The sequence below is a fragment of the Diplotaxodon limnothrissa genome, linkage group LG16, assembly GCF_057381915.1.
Source record: "Diplotaxodon limnothrissa isolate DT_005_m linkage group LG16, D_limnothrissa_male_GT1.1, whole genome shotgun sequence".
NCBI lineage: Eukaryota > Metazoa > Chordata > Actinopteri > Cichliformes > Cichlidae > Diplotaxodon > Diplotaxodon limnothrissa.
The window spans coordinates 38,484,253-38,504,628 of record NC_140611.1 but is presented as its reverse complement, the minus strand read 5'-3'; the positions used below and the strand labels follow the sequence as shown (position 1 = coordinate 38,504,628).

General features: G+C 41.0%; 1 protein-coding gene across 1 annotated transcript in view; it reads left to right on the top strand.

The window, feature by feature from the left end:
• LOC146616660 (partitioning defective 3 homolog B-like) overlaps nt 1–20,376 on the top strand; it is a 237,406-nt gene that overhangs the window by 34,955 nt on the left and 182,075 nt on the right. Inside the window, exon 3 of the mRNA XM_085374833.1 lies at nt 15,902–16,055. Within this exon, the coding sequence (XP_085230959.1) occupies nt 15,902–16,055 (154 nt within the window). The remainder of the gene's footprint in view (nt 1–15,901; nt 16,056–20,376) is intronic.

The following is a 20,376-nucleotide window of genomic DNA, read 5'->3' as shown; positions in this document are numbered from 1 at the left end:
ACTGTCATCAGCATGAGAAACATATCCAAAGCTTATGAGAGGTCAGAGGTATTAACGCCGACTTTTTCTCGCCTTTTGCAAGTTGAAATTAATTGAATTTTCGTGCTCATTAGTTGTTTTACATTCCTTGTTCAGATAAGTACGTTGAAGTATTAATTTCAGAGTCAAAAACATCTAATGCACAGTCCCCCACCTCTGCTTTCTTGAAGATCTAGCCTATTGGACCAGCTTCTTGTAGTTAATCCCAGCTCTGTTGCCAAGCACGAGATAATGTTGAATATTTTTAAATAAAGAATGATGACATGGAACATCTTTATTTTTGGCTGACGGCACTGAGCAGATGCTGCAGAGAAGATCTGGTCATCTTGCATGCTGTTGCTATGAGACTGGTCACACATATTTGCAACCTGTGCTTGCTGCTAAAATTGTGCCCGACGCTGTATCTCACACTGTCAGATGCATCCAATAGAACCACAATCCAATGGGAAAAATGAACAAATCGCTGCTTTGTGAACTTGGCCACTGCGAGTAAGGTCTTGTAAACGGTGAGGTTCTACATGGGGTGCCTTTGTTGGGAGTCTAAAGCTTTTAACAAGGAAATTTTCTAAAACCTTTGTCGAGTTGAGAGAAACACTGGAAAACTATTTTAAAGGAAGCAAAATATCTTTGTTAAGTTTAGCATAAATTGCTCTTGAGTGCTGGATTATTAGCAAATGTCCTTGACAGCAAATTGATAGCAGATGAAGCTGGGTTTTTATCGTGTGTATACAAAGAAGTCTAGCTTTAAACCTTTAAACAAACCTTCAAACTTCAATCTTTCTTTTCTTATCGTGGATTAGCTCCGCATGGGAAGAGAAGACAGAGCTGGACTTTGCATAAAATCACTGTTGCGGTAACAATCGAGTTAATGATTTTTATTAACACTGTATTTGTCACGGGTTGCCGGGGCAAGCCGTGTGAATTTAACAAAGGACCCAAGATGCGGATATGCAGTGAAGTGAGAGGGCTTTATTGACACACAACTCGAGTGATAACAAACAAAAGGAGAGAGTGTGGCGAAAAACTGAACTTAGACATAAACTACACTGGAAAAACTAAAACCTAAACACCAAACCTGAACACGAGAGAAAGCAACTTGCAGGGAGAATTCACAGGATGACAGCAGGAGATTCACACACACGAAAACACCAAATAACACAGACGGACCAGCAACGAGGACGAGGTAGCACACACACTATAAATACATACGCCAGGAATCAGGGGATGAGAAACAGGAGGGGAACACACCTGGAAGACATAACAGCTGACGAGGCAGGGGAAACGTAAACAGAACACACTGACATAAGACAGAGACCTTCACAATAAAACAGGAACTTACACATACAAGGACACGGACTAAGAAATGCGGACTTAACACAGGAATACATGGGCAGAACAGAATAAACAATAACCAGAGGAAGAACAGAGCCAAAATCACAAAACGCTGGGTCAAAAGGACCCAGGATCATGACAGTATTGCACAGTTGTTTTATTAAGAGTCAACATGTAAAGTTATTTTTCTATGTGCAGTATAGAAAACATAAGTGCACGATGCTAAAGTGGACAAAGAGAAACTTTGCAGCAGTGTGACTGTCAGCTCAATAACCAGCACAGGTATATCACGTATATATGGTCAGCTGACTTTGGTACGTGAAGCTTTGAGTGTGACTGTATCAGAAATTGCTTTTTAGTTTGTTGGTTGCATTACTGATTTTACATGAGCCCGGATTATGCTATGCTTAGACAGTTTACCTTTTGCTGTGTATTTATATTTGTTTCACACTAATAACATTAGGAGTAACATTAGACTTTGGTCCCATCAAACTCCTGCTGAGCCAACCTGTCGATTGGTTGAAGAGCAGTTGACCCAGGATTATCTTGACTACTTGTTTGTCCGTCTCTGTGGTTTGGCAAAACAAAAAACTATTGAAAGGAGTTAAAACATTGAATGGGATGGCGTTGTCTTCAGAATCAGACTCAGAATACTTTATTACTCCCTAAGAAAATGATGTGGGTTACAGTTGCTCCAAAACAGTAACAGACTAAACTGTGTAAACAATACAATATGTTACAGATTTACAATAATGCACTAATATATACAAATACTCCTGCAAGTCTTTTACTAGTCTTCAAACTGGTCGCAGTTTTGCAACAATGAACAGGTGCACTTGAGTTAATGCTCATGGTCTAACAGCGATAACTGTGAAGCACTTCAGCTCATGTCATCAGTATCATCAGTTTCGCTCTGGCCTGTTAGATACAGGCAGCATATTTATATGTAACTCCATATTGTTTTACATGCAATACACTCCCAGTTTCACATACATCACAGTTTAATAGCTTAAAAAAAGATGGTACAAATTGATGTGGTGTTTACTACTTTCTATCAGTCAAAAGTAGTAAATCCTCCAGAGAAAAATAATGTACATATATGACCAACATTGTTAGAATTACAGCTAATCAGCGTATCATTGTTTTTGTCTCTACCGGCTGTCAGAGATGATTATTTTGACAATATGTGATGATTTGATATTCATTCGATTGTTTGCTGTTGTTGTTCAGCATCATCAACGACACCCAGAAAAAATTACCAAAAACAATCCATGTAAAACATTTTGTGATAGCTTGATTGTCACAGCTGGACCAATAGGGACGCTCTTTCATTCTGCTTTAGGGTGGGTCAAATAACCTTTATGTCATTCATGTGAAATGTTGACTGGAACTGATGAAAGCAATGACAGACATATGAAGGACCACACCATCAGTCCTACATTATATAGTACGATATAGCAACCCTCCAGCAAAACACGTCAAAGGGGTTTTTAACAAGTTTAACAAAGTTAAAGTCGTTTGTGTTTGAAATATACAAAATAAAAGAATACGAGCAGTCTGTCAGTTTGTATATGTTTGAAGAAAGCATCATTAACATAAATCATTACATCTCATTTTCCACTTTGAGATGTATGGAAGCCCGTTTCCGCCACAAAAAAAAAAAAAAAAAAAAAAAAAAGGATCCATAACTCAAAATTTCGAGTTATTTTCTCGAAATTTCGAGTTACTTTCACGAAATTTCGATTTATTAACTCAAAATTTTGAGAAAAGTAACTCGAAATTTCAAGTTAGCGCTGCCAATCAGTAATCTACGTGAATGACGTAGATTACTTCCGGGTAAGTAATACCCGGAATATGCTTCCATATGCTTCCGGGTAACATATGCTTCCGGGTAACAAGAAAGCGACCTCATTCACGTATATTTTTGATTGGCAGAGCTAACTCGAAATTTTGAGAAAAGTAACTCGAAATTTTGAGAAAAGTAACTCGAAATTTTGAGAAAAGTAACTCGAAATTTTGAGAAAAGTAACTCGAAATTTTGAGAAAAGTAACTTGAAATTTCGAGTTATTTTCTCGAAATTTTGACTTATTAACTCGAAATTTCGAGTTATGGATACTAGCTTTTTTGTTTTTATTTAGTGGCGGAAATGGGCTTCCATAGAGATGGCTAAAATGTGTACAAGCAGGTTTAGATCTACTCTGTAATTCTTGTGTGTTTTTTCTGTGTGTATCTGCATCAATATACGTGCGCACGGCACAGATCACGGTTCAGGGCTGTCAGCTTCCAGTGATTACCTCTTAGAGTTTTGACCTACAAATCCCTTAGAGAACAACCACCAAAACACTGTGTGTGTGTGTGTGTGCGTGTGCGTGTGCGTGTGTGTGTGCGTGTGCAAAAATGTGATGCACACACATGTGTGTGTAGCCTAATCACTCACATCTCACACATCCAGCAAATCCTACTTCAAAAGCCTCTCATACATTCATTGTATGTGGAGATCCGACTGAATGAGATAAGATGCTGGGGGAGGAGAGGATGAAGGAAAGACAGCTGGATAAATGAGCCGTCAGAGGCTGAAGGTGCTGTGAACTAAACCTTGGCATTGATTTAAAGATTGACAACTTTTTAAGGCTGTATGGACAGCGCTTCAGCTTTGACATCATTACACATTTTCTTCAACAAGACTATAGCTCCATGTGCAAACCAAGGTCTATAAAAAAGGTGTTCTGGATAGAAAATACCAAAGTCCTTTGTTTTGTATTGAGATTCTTTGGGAGTCAGCTTTTTTCCCCCTTTTTGATCTTTCTGCATATAAGAATAAAGACCCTGATGTTAATTTATCTCATCTAAAAACACAAAAACTGCAGAAAAATGCTGGTTAAATTTAACTTTGTGTGTAGCCTGCTGTGGAGAGAAAGGAGCGGGGCTCTGTTGTGGTTTTTCCTCATTTTTGGTCATATACATTTTAGGCCTTCCACAAACGAGTACTTTGATAGTCGACTAGTCACCGATTATTTTTGCGATTAATCAACTAGTCAGATCATGCATCCATTGGACGTAAAACGTACAGCTTATTGCACCAGCAGCATCTGCTGTTGTATAACTATCATTAGCTTACAGCTTGAAGTGTGTAAGGTATTTGCTAACTAAAAATAAAGACAAGATAATAGTTTATCCATCCGGCCGGGTCGCGGGGGCAACAGCCTAAGCAGAGAAGCCCAGACCTTCCTCTCGCCAGCCACCTCCTCTAGCTTAAACACCTCAGCTGGCTCCTTTCAATGTGGAGGAGCAACGGCTCTACTCTGAGCCCCTCACGGACGGCTGAACTTCTCACCCTATCTCTAAGGGAGAGGCCGGCCACCCTTCGGAGGAAGCTCATTTCCGCCGCTTGTATCCACGATCTCGTTCTTTCGGTCACAACCCACAGCTCGTGGCCATAGGTGAGGGTAGAGATGTAGATCGACCGGTAAATTGAGAGCTTCGCTTTTACACTCAGCTCTCTCTTCACCACAACGGAACGATCTGTCTGTCGATCTCCGGCTCCCTTCTCCTATCACTCGCGAACAATACCCCGACATACTTAAACTCCTCCACTTGGGGCAGGAACTCATCCCCGACCCGGAGTTTATTAAACTTTTAATAAAATTTGCAGATTGTCTCAGTGGAGTTTAATAAACTCAGCCGTCTCCTCCTTGCTATCTAAAATATAACAGGAAACTGAAGTATATTCTCCAGCATCTCACACTTCTGATAATCAGCTGTCTGCTTGACGTTTATTCAGCTGTGTAAAAACTATAACTTTAATCTCATCCAAACCGATTTACTCAGGAACAAATAAAACACTAAAAAAAGCCAAACAATAACAGTTTTAAGTTATCTAAGTGACTTATATATCATGCTTAACCTGAGTAGCGAAAGTCCGCGGGGAGTTTGAAAACGATTTGCCGGGAGTCCGCAGTTCTCGCCGGCTCTAGTGAGCCTTGGCCCCGGCTAGCTATCGAGCTAGTGGGTAACAGACGTCTCCGAAAACGTCAGCGCACTTTTGCAAAAATGTGATGTCTTGATAAACCGAGCAGATATTTGAAGTTTACACAGCTACATTCTCGCCTGAAAATATGTTAAAGGTTTATTTTGTCACCCAGAAAGAATAATATGAGTAATATAGCTGGCGCCATTGTTGGAAACTGGAATTAGCTGAGCCGTGCTATGATTCTGGGATCGGCTGGGCCACAAAGGATACACCCAACCCATCCTTCAAATCTGGGGAAAAGTAGGACGCATTTGTCGGCTGAATTTGCAGAAGTCTTTGAATTTGGAAAGCCTTCGTCACGTCGCTGTAACGTAATCGGCCTTCAAATGCGGCCTCCAAAGGATGCGGCCTGAATTTGGACACAGCTACGATACCGGAGTTGCTTCTTCTTCTTCTGGGTTTAACAGCAGCTGGCAACTTTGTACATGCAGTACCGCCATCTTCTGTTTCAGTCCGTTATTACACTCTTAAATCCTACTACTTATTCCTGCGTCTTTCAGGATCTTACAAGGCTTTAAACGACGCGTCGACTATTAAATTTGTCGTCGACAATTCTGATAGACAACGTAATCGTGACTAGTGGACTGTGCCAAACATGCTGGTGTAGCATCATCCAGTACAGCCACAGTGGTACTGGTACATTCACAAACTGGATGGAATAATGAAGGAGGAGGACTATGTCCAATTTCCTCATCTTCACTTCAAATCAACAGCTAGATGCTGACTGTGTGTTTCAGCAGGACAATGATCCCAAACCTGGATAAAAACTGGTTTTGGAATGGATTAAGCTTCTGGAATGGCCCTACTGAAGATCTGTAGATTATACTGAAAAGTCCATGCTGGGGAAACCCGCCTAGTTAAATAAATTCTGTTTCAGCCACTGGCGAGAAGAGTGGTCAAACTTCCATCCAGAATTATGCCAGGAACGTGTTGATGCCTACCAAGAATCTGGTCAAGGTGCAACCAAATATTAGTGGGGTACTTTTGGTCCCATGTGGATTAAACAAAATCCAAAATAAATTCTTAATTTGTGCACTCAGTTCTTGTTTTTTAAATCATTAATAATGCATGCTGTATAATTCTTCCACTCTGGAAAATGAACAGTTCAAAGAAATCATTAAAAACCCTAATTGGCCATCGACCATTCAAGCCGATGATGAGTGCATATAAACTTCTGACCACAACTGTGTATACTTGTCTAAAGATTAATGATATTAAACATAGCCAGAGTTCCAAATAATGAGATCAGGAAATGGGCGAGTAGTCCATGTGATCCACAAGCTCAGGCTCTAAAGTGCTGGCTTCAGACAATGCACGTTTGGCTCTGCACACTGTATCATTTAGAGCTAATATCCGTAATAAGGTCATCACAGGCACACAGCTCTGGCTGTGAAGACAGAAACCCCTCCCAGCCTCCTGTTCAGACCTTTTCTTTACAAGGGGAGGGCAGACAGAAGAAAGCTGGTTTGAAAGGAAGGTGATGGGAACTAAAATAGCTGGTTTCAGACTCTGGGTGAATTGTTGTTCCAGCATAAGAATAATTAGAGTGTCTCTTAAATTGTAAATCATACTAAGCTACTGTAGTGGAGTACCAGGTACTGGTTGGTTGGTGCAGGACCAGCTTGAAAACACTTGTCCAGAATATTCGAATCGGCGCGATCATTATCAGTTAATAACACAGATTTGATGATTTCCCTCATTTTCATTCAGCAGGTGCCTAAGCAGTTATCACTGGTTACAGGCTCTTCTGGCTTATGAGTGCTGTTTTTTAGACAGCTACTGGTAGATCACTGAGAATATGGCCAGTACAGAATGTGTCCATCTGTGCCAGTGTGTCTCCATAATGCTGTTCCATATGGCCAATCGTGGTCTACACACAGCCTCGGGGAGATGGTGGTAGATGGTTTACACACACACACACACACACACACACACACACACACACACACACACACACACACACACACAGATATTCTTTTTCATGCACAAACATAAATGCATATATGTGGGGATACAAACAGTCATGCACGCAAATATGAATGCAGAGGCGTACACACACCATCTGTAGGACAGAAGTTTTCATTATATTTTGGCGTTGTGACAGACACTGAAGTTCAGAAAGTCACCGAACAGTTACGCTGCTTTACTCGCGACAGTTTCAATTTTTCTGCTTTCTCTGTCGTTAGATAACTCTGTATGTCAGCTATAATATGTTTCCGTGTGCGTTGTTGTCTGGCTGTCTAACAGTTGGAACTGTGTGTCTGTGGACCCCCTTTGTCTTTGTGTCTGAGTTCTTTCTTCGCAGTATTTCTGCCTCCCATTCATCTTTTCCTTCCTGTCTGTTTTGTCTGGATTTCTCATGCTCTGCTGAGAGGCAAGGTGACTGGAGATCAATAGAGGAAGAGAACTCACATGCGCACGAAACTACACAAATACACACCTACACACCGCTGAAACTGCTGAGCAGTGGAATTTCATTCATCTATATTCTCCGTACAGACACAACCCCATCCTAATTATCGATTAGCACATCAACGGATCGATTGTAGCAGAGAGGTCATACTCAGTTTGTCCGTCTGTGTGTGCGTATAAATATTTTTGTCCCTGTCCTTTGGCATTTATGCGTAAGGTTAGCATTTACATCCTTTGGGAGCGAATGTTTTCTCATCCGTGTTCTGTTGTTAATGTTTGACTCATTTTAAAGCATGCAAGAGAATAAAAAACGCACGGTAGGGGACAAAAGCGAACCCTTAGGAATAAAACAGTCAGATTAAACAGAGTATCGAGACTGAGAGAGCGAGCGCGGGTGTATCAGATTCATGTGTTAATCGATAAGCTCTTTGTTGCTGTGTGGGGATATCCAATAGAGCAGAGTGCTGGAACATGATGATTTACATCAGCCGATTTGTAAGGAGCCACTATAACTCAGAACATCACAGCGGATCTTACAACTGTTAAAACATTTAATATTCTCAAAATAAGACCTTAAAAGTATCGACTGGTTGTCAGATGTCTCACATGTTTTTTCCTGACCTTTTATGTGATCAAATAAATACAGTAACATCATAAATAACTGTCAGATGTGTAAAATGCTTTGTATATGGGTCTAATGTTACAGTGGAGGTTTTTTTTTTTTTAGTGTGAGTTGGATGTTCCTCCAGTACACTGGTTTGTTGCTCCGGCGTGAAACAGGAAATAAATCAGCATCGCACACCTTTACTTACATTCTTGAGCCTCAACCAAAAGACAAACACAGAAAAGCTAAACCTACATGTCACGTGACATAGAACAGCCATAACTTACTCCTCCAGGTACACATTTGGGCAGAAATGTAGCTCTGTGGTTAAAACACTCGAGAAACAGTGTGGTGAGCTTCAAACACAACAATGAAATCCACGCTTGGCTATTCCCTTCTGCTTTACATCAAAGTGAAGTCAGGTTTTTGGATTATTTGATTGGTGAAGTGTCCACGTACCCCAGGTGGAGCAGTTCGGGGGTCTCGTTCGCGAGCTGTGGATAAAAGCGGCAGAAACGAGTGTCCTTCGATGAGTGGACACCTGAGTTCTTGAATGCGATGACTCGACTACGAGACGATGTAGGGTTTTTAAAATTGGTACCATAGGTGCATCTAGCAGGAGGCTGAGTGTTGGCACTGTCAGCCTACTGTGAACATAGAAAAGAGTCACATAGAGTCAAAAATGACACATTAGTAAAAATACCATTATAAGCAGGTCAGTAAGTCATAATTGGCATTTCTAGTTTTTTCCCAAACTTTGGTTTCTAATTCTGATGAGATTAAAAGACAAGCACACACTTAAATCTACGGTAAACTCAGAGAACCATGTCAGAGGGGAGAGCGGCTCAGCCGAAGAAAGAAGCCGTGGAAAAACAGTGTAAAATGAAAGGAGGCAGGGAGGAGAGAAGTGGGAAGCAAAGGAGGGAAGGCAAAGTGATGCCAGAGGGGGAAACGGGGCTGAGCAGGAATATCTGCTGATGAAAGAAGAAAGGCCAACTTGTAGCCTCGAACAGAAGAGCTGACCTGCCTCAGGGTTCATTCAAATTCTCTTTGTAATCTGCAAAATTTATGCACGAATATTTTTATGGTCAGTACATAGAAACTCGCTCCACTTTAAAAGTATTATTTCTCCTGAGTGTTGTTCCTCAAGCTTAGCTTTAATCTGCTGCTCGAGTGACCGTAGCTGCCCACAGCAGCAAACCAGATGTTTGTGGTTGGTGCATCACAATTATGTCACATGTTTTTAAACTTTGGCACTACACCTAAATAACTTAAAGAGCAGGGAGTGAAATAACAGATAAAACAGGATCGCAAGCTTGTAAAGTTGTCTGGTAGTTTTAAAATGTGATGAAGTGTTTGTGTTTTCCTCTGCTTCTGGGTCATGTCTTTACTTATCTCTTTTTTGTCGAAGTAGTAGACTCATAAATGACACAAAAGCAGACTGTGAGGGTCAGGCGTGTGTGTGTGTGTGTGTGTGCGTGTGTGTGCGTGTGTGTGCGTGTGTGTGTGTGTGTGTGTGTGTGTGTGTGGGGCTTGGAGGGTGCAGTTTTGTTTGAGCGTGACTAGGTGGTGCTGTCAGTCTATCCTCTGTCAGTGTGTGTGTGCTTGTTTGTGTGTCTTTCTTCTGTGGTGTCAGAATAAAAGCTCTGTGAATTTTGGGCCTGGCACACTTATTTATTATCCTCAATTTTATTTGGTTCATCTGAGTTTATTATTCACATTTTTAAGAAAGGCATCATGAAAAGCAGTAAATTAGCATATTTGCAAAAAGAAAAATGGAAAATTGTTATTTGTCGATCTTGTTTTTCCTTAATCTTCGTTTCTATGTGTATCGCACCCAAAGCCATCTCCAAAACCAGCCTATAAAACAATCAGTAAAACAACATCCATAAACTATTCATGAAATACTCACAGTTGTGGTCATGTATGACTCTTCTGATGCAGCTGTGATGGAGTGGTCATTGCTACGGATATTGCTGACTGGATAAGATGCCAAAGTACGCACACAGACACACAAATACACACTCCATCATCATGGATTTTTTATGGTAAGTGGTTGTGAGTGGAAATCAAAGGTCAGTGGTGTGCGGATAGCTTAAGCGTGTTTAAAGATTGTTTTGTTTGGGTGTGAAAGTGAGAGTCCACATACTGTTTGCGAGCCGTGGATGTACTCGTGCATTTTTCCTGATTGAGGCGTTTTATCGATCCACACCAAACCAATCAATCGGGCTTTAATCGAGCCGATTAAAAAGCATATCATGCGGAAAAAGATGGTAATGGAGGTGTGTGTGTGTGTGTGTGTGTGTGTGTGCATGTGCACCGACGCCAGTTCTGGACTGCTATTAATTTACCCATATCAGTTTCATTCACTTCATAACAGAGGCGGCTCTGCACTCACTCACATTAGGAAGTGCTGAGCAGTGTAAACATGGTGCATCATGTAAAACACTGAAGTGAAGTTACTTTATTAGTAAAAGTGATTCACATGTTTAGATTTTATTCATTAATAAAATGAGTCAAATTTTGACCCAAGTTGTTCAATATTTTTCAGATGTGTGACAGGGAATCAGTTTTCAAATTTCCTCTAAATAAAATGTGTGTGCTCGGCGGGTGACGGGTGAGCAGGGCTGGGATTGGCAGCGTGTAACTTTTCATTTTGCTTACACGTCATTGCATTTGACACAGTGACCCTCTGACAGTCTCCAGTTGCAGGTTTGCTTTTTGCTCTCTGACATCCTGAAGGTTTTTACAGTACCACACATCTGTCAGTCTGCCTCGTTATTATCTTTATAAGTCTCTCTCGTCTCCGTCTCTCACGTTCTCTGTGCCCATTTGTCTTTTTCGGTGCTTTCGCTCGGTGCGGTCTCACCTTTCCGTCTCTCTCATCCCGCTCTTCCTCCCATGCTCAGGCTGTGGTGTCATTTTGTTTGGCAGGTCTTTGAGTTCCCTGTTGAACAGAACAGAAGCAGAGTCCTCCCATATCTGCTCCGCTTGCCTTTCTTTTCTTCCCCCCTCAGCTTTTTAAGAGACTTGGCAAGGCTCTGTTGAATTTGTCTACACATTTTTCTTCCAGTCATCCTTTCAGATGTTCTTTTTTTAACGATCTCTGCCACGGCTCTGTGCGTGTTTTCATCTGGAAGCTATTAGTCTTGTTCTTAAGCAGTTTTCTGGTGAGGAATGTGAGCTCTTTTTGTTACGTTGTGCCAACACAGACATGGCTGGAAGTATTATCTTTTTAACTGTCTGTCAGTTTGTCCCGTCCTCTTAAACATGTTGGAGGGATTTCTCTTACTCGACACTAATATTGATTCTTACATCCAGAAAGTTAAATGTTCTTCTGATGGTATATTTCTTTGATATGTGTCAAGCAGGTACTTTGTATCCATATTGTAGAAGTTCAGAATGAAAAGAAAAACTGGAACAGGGTCCAAAATAAAAGTAACATCCCTTTCATCACATTTAGTGGGTTTTTTTCATCTTCCAGTTGATTGGTACCCTAAACCAGCGGTCCCAAACCCCCGGGCCACGGCCTCGTACCGGTCCGTGAGTCGTTTGGCACCGGGCCGCGAGAGTGGAGGCTCGGGTGTGAAATTTTTGGTTTTCAGGATTTTTATTGTTAACTCGGTTTCCCTGGGTCTTTTCCGTTTTGTAGTCGTGCGTCTTATTTTGAAAGAAATGTTTATGTGTTACCATAGCGACCTGAGAGCATTAAGGGGCAGAGAGGAGGATGTTACTCTCAGTGTTGTTGGTGCATTTCTGGAGGACGCTGCTAATAAAGTTACACAATTACACAGTGAATTCACGTTTATTATAATGTTTACAAAATCCCACCGTTTTTGTCTTGGTCGTATCGTTTTATTTTGTTGTATTTATCCGCGACACCTTAAAGGCCGGTCCATGAAATATTGTCTGACATTAAACCGGTCCGTGGAGCACAAAAGGTTGGGGAGGTTGGCGTGAGTAATGGGTTGAACAATTATATTCTCTTCCACTAGAGGGCAGTGCAACTACCTGCTCTAATTAAATGGGTTGCCAGCTGCTAGTAAACAGAAGAAGACGAAGCAGAAATTACACAATAGTCACGCTGTGAGACGATACAGCGCGTAATAGCAATAGATAAATATTTGAAAAGAAAAAGTAGTCAGTCTGGTCCTGGAGAAAACTCTGACCCAGGTGAAGGCCCAGCGTGAGTAGTGGTCAGAATAAACCAAAAGGGGTATACTGGGGACAAACCGAGCCAATTCTACTATGTCTGGTTTGGGGAAAAATATCAATATGCGTTTTGTCACATTTTTGGTTGGTGGTGTGCCGTGTGATTTTTCTAATGTGAAATATGTGCCGTGGCACCAAAAGGTTGGGAATGACCTGGGGAAAAGGATTACAATGTCAACAGAAATATGGCAAAAAACGAAGATTTGTTATGAGAGGAAAAATTGAGTAAGACAAAGAGAGAAATCTGTGTTAGACAGATGGAAGTGGGGAATGTGACAGAACATGAATGTGTGAAAGACGGAGAGGCCTGGATTGTGCTGAATAGCTGGTGAGATTTGCTGGGAAGATGGCAAGAAAGGTGCGATATTGTGTAACTTGATACTATTTGGCTCTTCCAGGAGAAAAAGCAAAAGTATGTACAGATATGGGAAAAAGAAAGTACACCCTCTTTAAATGATAGGAAATAAAATTATTTAAAATGATTTAATTATGATGAACTAAAAATCCGACAGGTTATAATTTGTTTAACAAAAACGAAGCCAAAGTGTAGAACCATGTGCTAATAATGAAATGCGCTGGATTAACTGATCATCAATAAGTCATGCCGCCTCTATAAAAGCAGGCGTTTTGGCCGTTTGCTGATTGGGAACAATGATCCAGGTGATGAGAGCCAGTTGTTGCTGCTCATCAACCCAGGAATGTCTATTTCCAAACTGTCTGAATTTAATTGGTCTGCAGTAAGAATGCGGATTCACAACATTGAAGACAGAGGCTGGTCTTCCCAGGAGTGAACGTCCCAGCAAATTCAGCCCGAGGTCAGACTGTGAAAAGCTCGGAAAACCTACAGAAAACAAAACGACTATCTCAGCTGTATTCAAGTTCATGACAGTCCAAACAGACTGGGAGAGAAAATCTCTTCTCTCTAAAGAGAACATGACAAGACCTGATCTGAGCAAACCGCAAGACTTCTGGAGCAAGAAGTTGACCAAAGGGGAGACGTTTGATCAGGATTTGCACAACACATCACTTTGCACCACAGGACCTGAACCCGTCTGTATACTAAAGTATTGTAGAGCTAAACATGAAGCTGTCTGACAGCTAAAGCTTGGGAATAATTGGGCAATGCAGCAGGACAATGATCCCAGGAGCAGTTGTGAATCTGCACATCTATGGCTGAAAAAGAAAAGAATGAAGTTAGTGTAATGACCCAGTCAAAGTCCAGACCTCAACCCATTGAAATGCTGTGGTGGGTCTGTGTTACTAAGCAGAGTGGGCCAAATTTCCACCACAGTAATGTCACAGACTGATAAAGTCATACAGGAAATGAGTGCTTCCAGTTACTTCTGCTAAAAATGGTTCCACAAACTGTTTAGTTCCCAGGTGTATGTAGTTTTTCACTTGCTGCTTCTGCATCTTGACTTAGTATTTGTTAAAACAGTTATTCATCTCAAGTCGTATTTACTGCATTTAGTAAAGACGCATTAAAGGCTGAATCATTTCTTATTACGCCCCCATCTGTGTTTTTATTGTTGTAGCTTCAGGTTGAGCAGCAGACCTAGAAGTGTAAAGATACACTTCTAGGTCTTCTACGATTGAGTTGACAGCAAGTTGTTACATTAACCTCCTAAGACCCGAACTCTTCCACGGCAGCATTTTTGATTTCTCTTTGATATTTGGGCTGATTGGGACCCAATGAATGTAAAAACAAAGAATGACCAGATATTTTTTTTTACCTGATTTTTGTTTCTTAGGAAAAATAAGAGCCACATATGAGGATATTTGTTTAAAATTTCGATAGAACAGTAGCAGTATAATGTACTCGTAAGTGGATATCAGGCCCTTGTAGAGCAAAATTGAGTATTTTGGTCTAAATAACCCAAAATGTGATGTCCACATATGTGGACGCCAGGTCCTAGGAGGTTAAATAATAGCATCCCAACAAATGTTAACACCGACCTCTCCACAAACAGTGAGCCCAGGGAGAACACTGAGGTGTCTTTGAATTACTGTGAGACTAAAAACAGGTGGATACTCAGGCAGGTCCTTAAGTCCTGTCACACTAAGCCTCTTCTACAGAAAGCTGACAATTTGTCACTAGCTGACAGTCCAGGCTCCAGTTGCGTAGGTGACACCTCTAATGTATTTACCAACCACTTACATGTCAGTCTGCAGTGTCATTCACTCCTATTAGTTGTCACTTTAATTGCTTCCCTCAAAACTGAGAGTTTAACTGTGGACCTGGTCCTTATTTTACTTGTTGCTAGCCTCTTCCTGTGTGCCTGTTGTATATGAGAAAGTTATAATAATGAGGTTCTGGAGTGTTGTATTAATTACAATTGTGAATTGCTGCCAGCTAATGCAGCGTCCCAATCATAAAGGGTGAAAGGTGGGGTCTGCTAGCAACACACAGTGGAAAGGGCTGTACACAGTGATGTTATGATTGTGGAATTACAGTAACTTTTAGTAAAACTTTACATCAAAATATATCGCCAAAGAACCCAGATATACAGAAATACACTGGTAGATTATTGTTCCACTGATCCCAGTCCATGAAAAAAGATTGCACTGAGGGAACATAGTAGCATCTGCCTGAGTAAGAGACAGCAAACAAATCCTAGTTGTTGTTGTGTCCACTGTCACATGAAGCCTCTGGCTTTGCTGGCAAAGTCTCCTTTCTTTACTCTTAGCCACTATGGACACGATGCACATAAACACACACATGCACACAGGGCTATTCAGACTGTGCGTGGAGGCCCCTAGAACACAGTGTGGACGAGCTCTGTGCAACGTTAGGCTAAACACAGACTCGGTGCAGTGCTCAATAGACAGGGATCCCACTATATAACCCAGCTAGAGTTAGCACAGTGCGCACACATGCACAGAGGACATTAATGGAGTCAGTGGTTAATCAGTAGGACACGCTCTGTCACAGGCATGCTGGGCTCGTTGGATGTCCTCTATAGCGTGCTCATCCACAAGGTAACACATGTTGAGTGCTTGTGCATGCAGTAAACCAAACAGAGCTTCTATTGTTTGTGGTTTATTTAAAGAAGCCAGCAGGCTGTTTATGGATTAATGGTGAAGTATGGGCACTGTTGATATCCATATGTTGGTTGTTATCTCTTAAACCTGCTTTGTTTTCTACAATAGGTAGTAAAAAACTTGTGATATTATGTCCTAAAGCTTTACTCTGCTGCAGTTATTGTTTAAATGTGAAAATACCAAAAGCAGAAAAACCTAACCTGCTGCATTTTGTGTGTTTTCCTGTAAGCTGATGGCGGTTTATGAGGAACATGAAGCCCAGCAGAGGAGCACGGCTAACACAAGCCTGGCCCCGAGTCCTGACCACTACCAGTCTGAGCTCTCGGTTTTCCAGCCAATCACGGGAGGAGAGATTGAAGTCAATTCCTCAGCACTCAAGTCCAGTGAGTAATATTTGTGTTTCCGTCTAAAGCAGAAATGTGTTCTGAGCAAACAGGCCAGTGTGTCGGTGCTCACATCAGCCATAATGGACTAAACTAAGCAGGGAACCACCTGCGTGTGAAAGACTGCAGCTGCTAATATAACTCCTGATCTACACACTGATTCCTCTTCACAGCTATATTAATGCACTTAAGGAGCAATTAATGTGGACTAAGTTGGCAATTATATTTAAGCATGAGGCAGCTTACACTGACAAGTGGGTAGTGGGTACTATTGCAATCACTGTTTGAAAAGAGCGTAACCCATGTTTTTGTAGCTCATCTTCACAGCATGAGTGAGTCTATTTATAAAAACATGTCCAGCTGTCTTTGTGAGAACCCGTTTGAGTTTTAGACCATTACAGCAACTGCATTTTTTCATTTTTCAAACTCCTTTGAGTTCAGATTTTGTTTCAGGGTTTAGGTAACAACTAGGTCAGGGTTAAATTGAGGCTTTGACTCTTATTTGTGATGGATAATGTAGGAGTTTGAAGTTCCCACAAACATACGGACACGGAGTGGAGCAGGCCGGCAACTTCCAAACAGCCTCACCTGCACCTACCGCTGCCCCCACCAGCACAGCCACCGAGTTTGAAGTAGTGGTTTTGATATAGGCAAAGAAAAGCTACACAGATTATCTCAGATTATCCAGAATATGTGAAATGAAGACATTGTTTGACCCCCACAGCAGATTGTCTGCGAACCCCAGCTTACACCAATAAAACTTAGTGAAGCTTTCTAATTGTCACTGAAGAAGCCAAAGGTGTCCTGAGCTCTCCGTGACCAAAATCAGTCAATATCTTCTTTCATTTAAATAAGAGACCTGAGCTGTTCACATTCTGGGAACCAGGAAAAACTAACTGCATGACTGCTTAGCTAGCTAGCTAATGGTGTGCTGTAAAAAAGACTGGTGTGAGTAACTCAGAGAACAGCTCCAGTGCTGCTGCGCTCTTGTATGGATTTAAAAAAAGTAAGAATCCTGATCATAAGTCACATGAAATATTAGTTTTACAGTCAAATTTTAAATCCAGTAAAACTTACTGGATAATAACCACATGCTGTCATTAAAGAGTCGCAAATTTTGGGAGTAATGTTTGACAAGTCAGTTGTTTTGGGATTTGCGTTACATGATCTTAGAGCGAATATTAACCCTTTAAAGCCGGTCGGAGCAGACACGCTCCGTTTTGCGTAACTATTTTTAAACCCCTGTAGAACTGCAACCACGTAAGCTAGTGCAATATTTTTTTTTGCATATGAAACTGGAGGAGTTGTACTTACATCTTATGCCATCAGCTTGTCCTCGGTCACGGTTTCCTTCCACATATAGCTTTGCAAAAACTGCATAAAAAGCACTTGCAGCAACAAAAACATAATATTCCAGAAACAGTTTGCCGATCCGATCAGCTGTTTGTAACACTTCCTACGTCCATCAGCGCGAACTATCGCATGTCCTCCATGTCCTGCCCGAAACCGGAAGTGACGTCAATTTGCGGAAATGTAGTTTTTTACCATCAGGGCCTCATGAGCCTATACTTGTGTTTTTAAAATTTATGTTTGACTTCATGACTTTCTGTGTCGTTTCTGGGATGCTTAGAACTAAAATTGCACTGCTGGAAATAGTTTATTTTGATGCAGATGCTGCTTTTTTGCAAATTTGCATTATAATATTTATTTTCATTTTTCCTGCAGTATATAAAAATTGGTGTATTTCAAAAATAAAACTATGAAGACACTTAGTTTAAATTTCCTGTGGTGGAAACTATTTTGTGCAACTTTTGTATTTACAGTTTTGAGGGATAAGCCTCTTAAATTTCTCTAACTAGAAATATATGGTAAAAAAACAAAAACGATTTTAATTTTTTTTTGTAGTTTATTGCACTTTTTTGTCATTTATGTAATTTCTAGGCACTTAATGCAGACATATTATTAAAATTTGGGCTATAATGGTTGTATTGATTTATATCAACTTGAAATGCTCCCAAAAATTGCACTACAGCATGTAAAAATATAATATAAGCTCTGGCGGACTTGGTTCTATGGTAGGTCTTAAAGGGTTAAAATGTAATACTTCTGTTTATTATTTGTGTATTTAAACAGTTTATCTTCAATTTATTACAAAGTACTTCATAAAGTGTCTACAAAGATATTTATTTAAGGTGTAATTTCTGGTGAGTGAGGCAGACTTTTTCATGGTGTCACAAAACCCAAAGCAAATGTGAGGAACCATTTCGCCCTGACAGACTGTGAGAGGTCAGTGTATTCTCAGTGTTGTTCAATATTTCATTTCAAAGGATTCTCCTGACAGGAACAAAAAGTCCTTCAGGAAGCTCGTTGCCTTTTAGCTGCAGCCTGCAGGTCAGTGCATAAACAGGTGAGTGAAAAGAAACAAGTTTCATCCTCCACCAAATTACAAAGGAACTCATGCAGTCGATGGTTTGAAGAAAGAATCTGTAATTTTAAAATATAAAACGGGTTTATGAGGTTCAGAGTCCTGTTCTGAACACGAGGAATGAATTCCAGCAAAGACAAAGAACAGGACCTGATAGTCAGGACAGATGAAAAAAATAAAAACATGATGGTGGCAGTGACGGAGCTGAGATAGAGACACAGGAAGAGCAGTGTAGAAACTGATGTCTGTCTGGTCAGTGTTACCTGCCCGACCTGTCTGCACGACTCTCTCTTTGCATCACTTTCCTCCTTCCTGTGTCTTTCTCGCCTTGTCTCACTGTCTCTGTCTTATTTCAAGTCCTCGTTCTTGTTTAGGAGCAGTACTGTACATGTGAGTATAAAGCTGTCACAGTCTCTTTGATTCTGCTTTGAAACAATGAAACTGTGCACCTTATGGACAGTGTCTGCTAACTTTTAGCCAAAGCAAATGTTAACATTTCTAAATGTTTTAGCAAAATGTCTCTAAAACAGTGTGACAGTGAGATATTTCTGCATTCATTGACCTCATTCTTCTCTCTGCAGCTTAAAGGACACGTCATAAACACATTGTTTTGTTTGGTAGCAGGTCATCGCACTTCTTTAGACTGAATTTCACACAATCGTTGCCACTAGTTTTATTTCGAACAGTAATACAAGAATTGACATTTCGGCTTGTAGGATATGACCTTCCTTACTCGTAAAGCAGGACTTCACTGTATGATCCAGACGCTGTTAAGACAGGAAGTTTAGTCTGTTTCAGTATGGTCGCCTGTCAGCAGAGATTAGCTGTAATGTGTGACTGTCACGGGAGATTAGAGGTAACAGAGCTCTGCAGACTATCACTGTCAGCGGGAGAAGGTCAGACTTAGGCCTCTATCACCGTCTGAGCTTTGGGCTCTGAGTTAAGTCACTTGTCTCTCTCTTACACGTTTCCTCGTGTTCTGGTTTTACTTTCCTGGATTTTTCTTTTCTTTTTTTGGTCTCACTTAGTAATTGACACATTTCATTCTGTGAAACGAGGGACTCAGGAATATCGAGGCTGATGAGCCCACACTGCTTAAAATCAGGAATCAAAGTGCTAAAATTCCTCAACTAGGATACATAATCAGCATTAGAATGGATCAGGAAAGGTTTCCCATAAGAGTCAAAAACCACTGATTGTAGTGTTTTCTGTAAGTGGCACAGTTACCTTGATTCCAAGCTTTTTCCTGCATATCAAAAATTTGACACGTACTAAAGAGGTTTTAGCTTCCAAACCAAAGGTAAATCACTGGGACTTTAGTGAGGATATCTTTAAATCAAATAGTCAAAAATAACATGAAAATACCCAAACCTTTATAAACTCTAAACTCTGCGTGGACCAAAGATGCTCGAGTGTGTGCTCACCTCCCCGAGGCTCATTTTAAACCAGGAAAAAACCAGGATGGAATAACTCCTATTATCGACCTAATTCTACATACATGATATAATCACTGTCTGCTGTTGGTACAGTGAGTATAATTTTCTTATCTCACCCTTTATACACAAACATGCTAATAATGTATGTGTAACTGTCCTGGAAGTCTTTTAAACCAGTAACATCCATCCAGCCGTCATCCATTCAGCCGTCATCCATCCATCCATCCATTCAGCCGTCATCATCCATCCATCCATCCATCCATTCAGCCGTCATCATCCATCCATCCATCCATTCAGCCGTCATCCATCCATCCATCCATCCATCATCCATTTGTCCATCCATCCATCCGTCCGTTCATCCGTTCGTCTGTCTGTCCGTCCGTCCATTCGTCCGTCCATCCGTCCGTCCGTCCATCTATTCAGCCGTCATCCATCCATCCATCCATCCATTCAGCCGTCA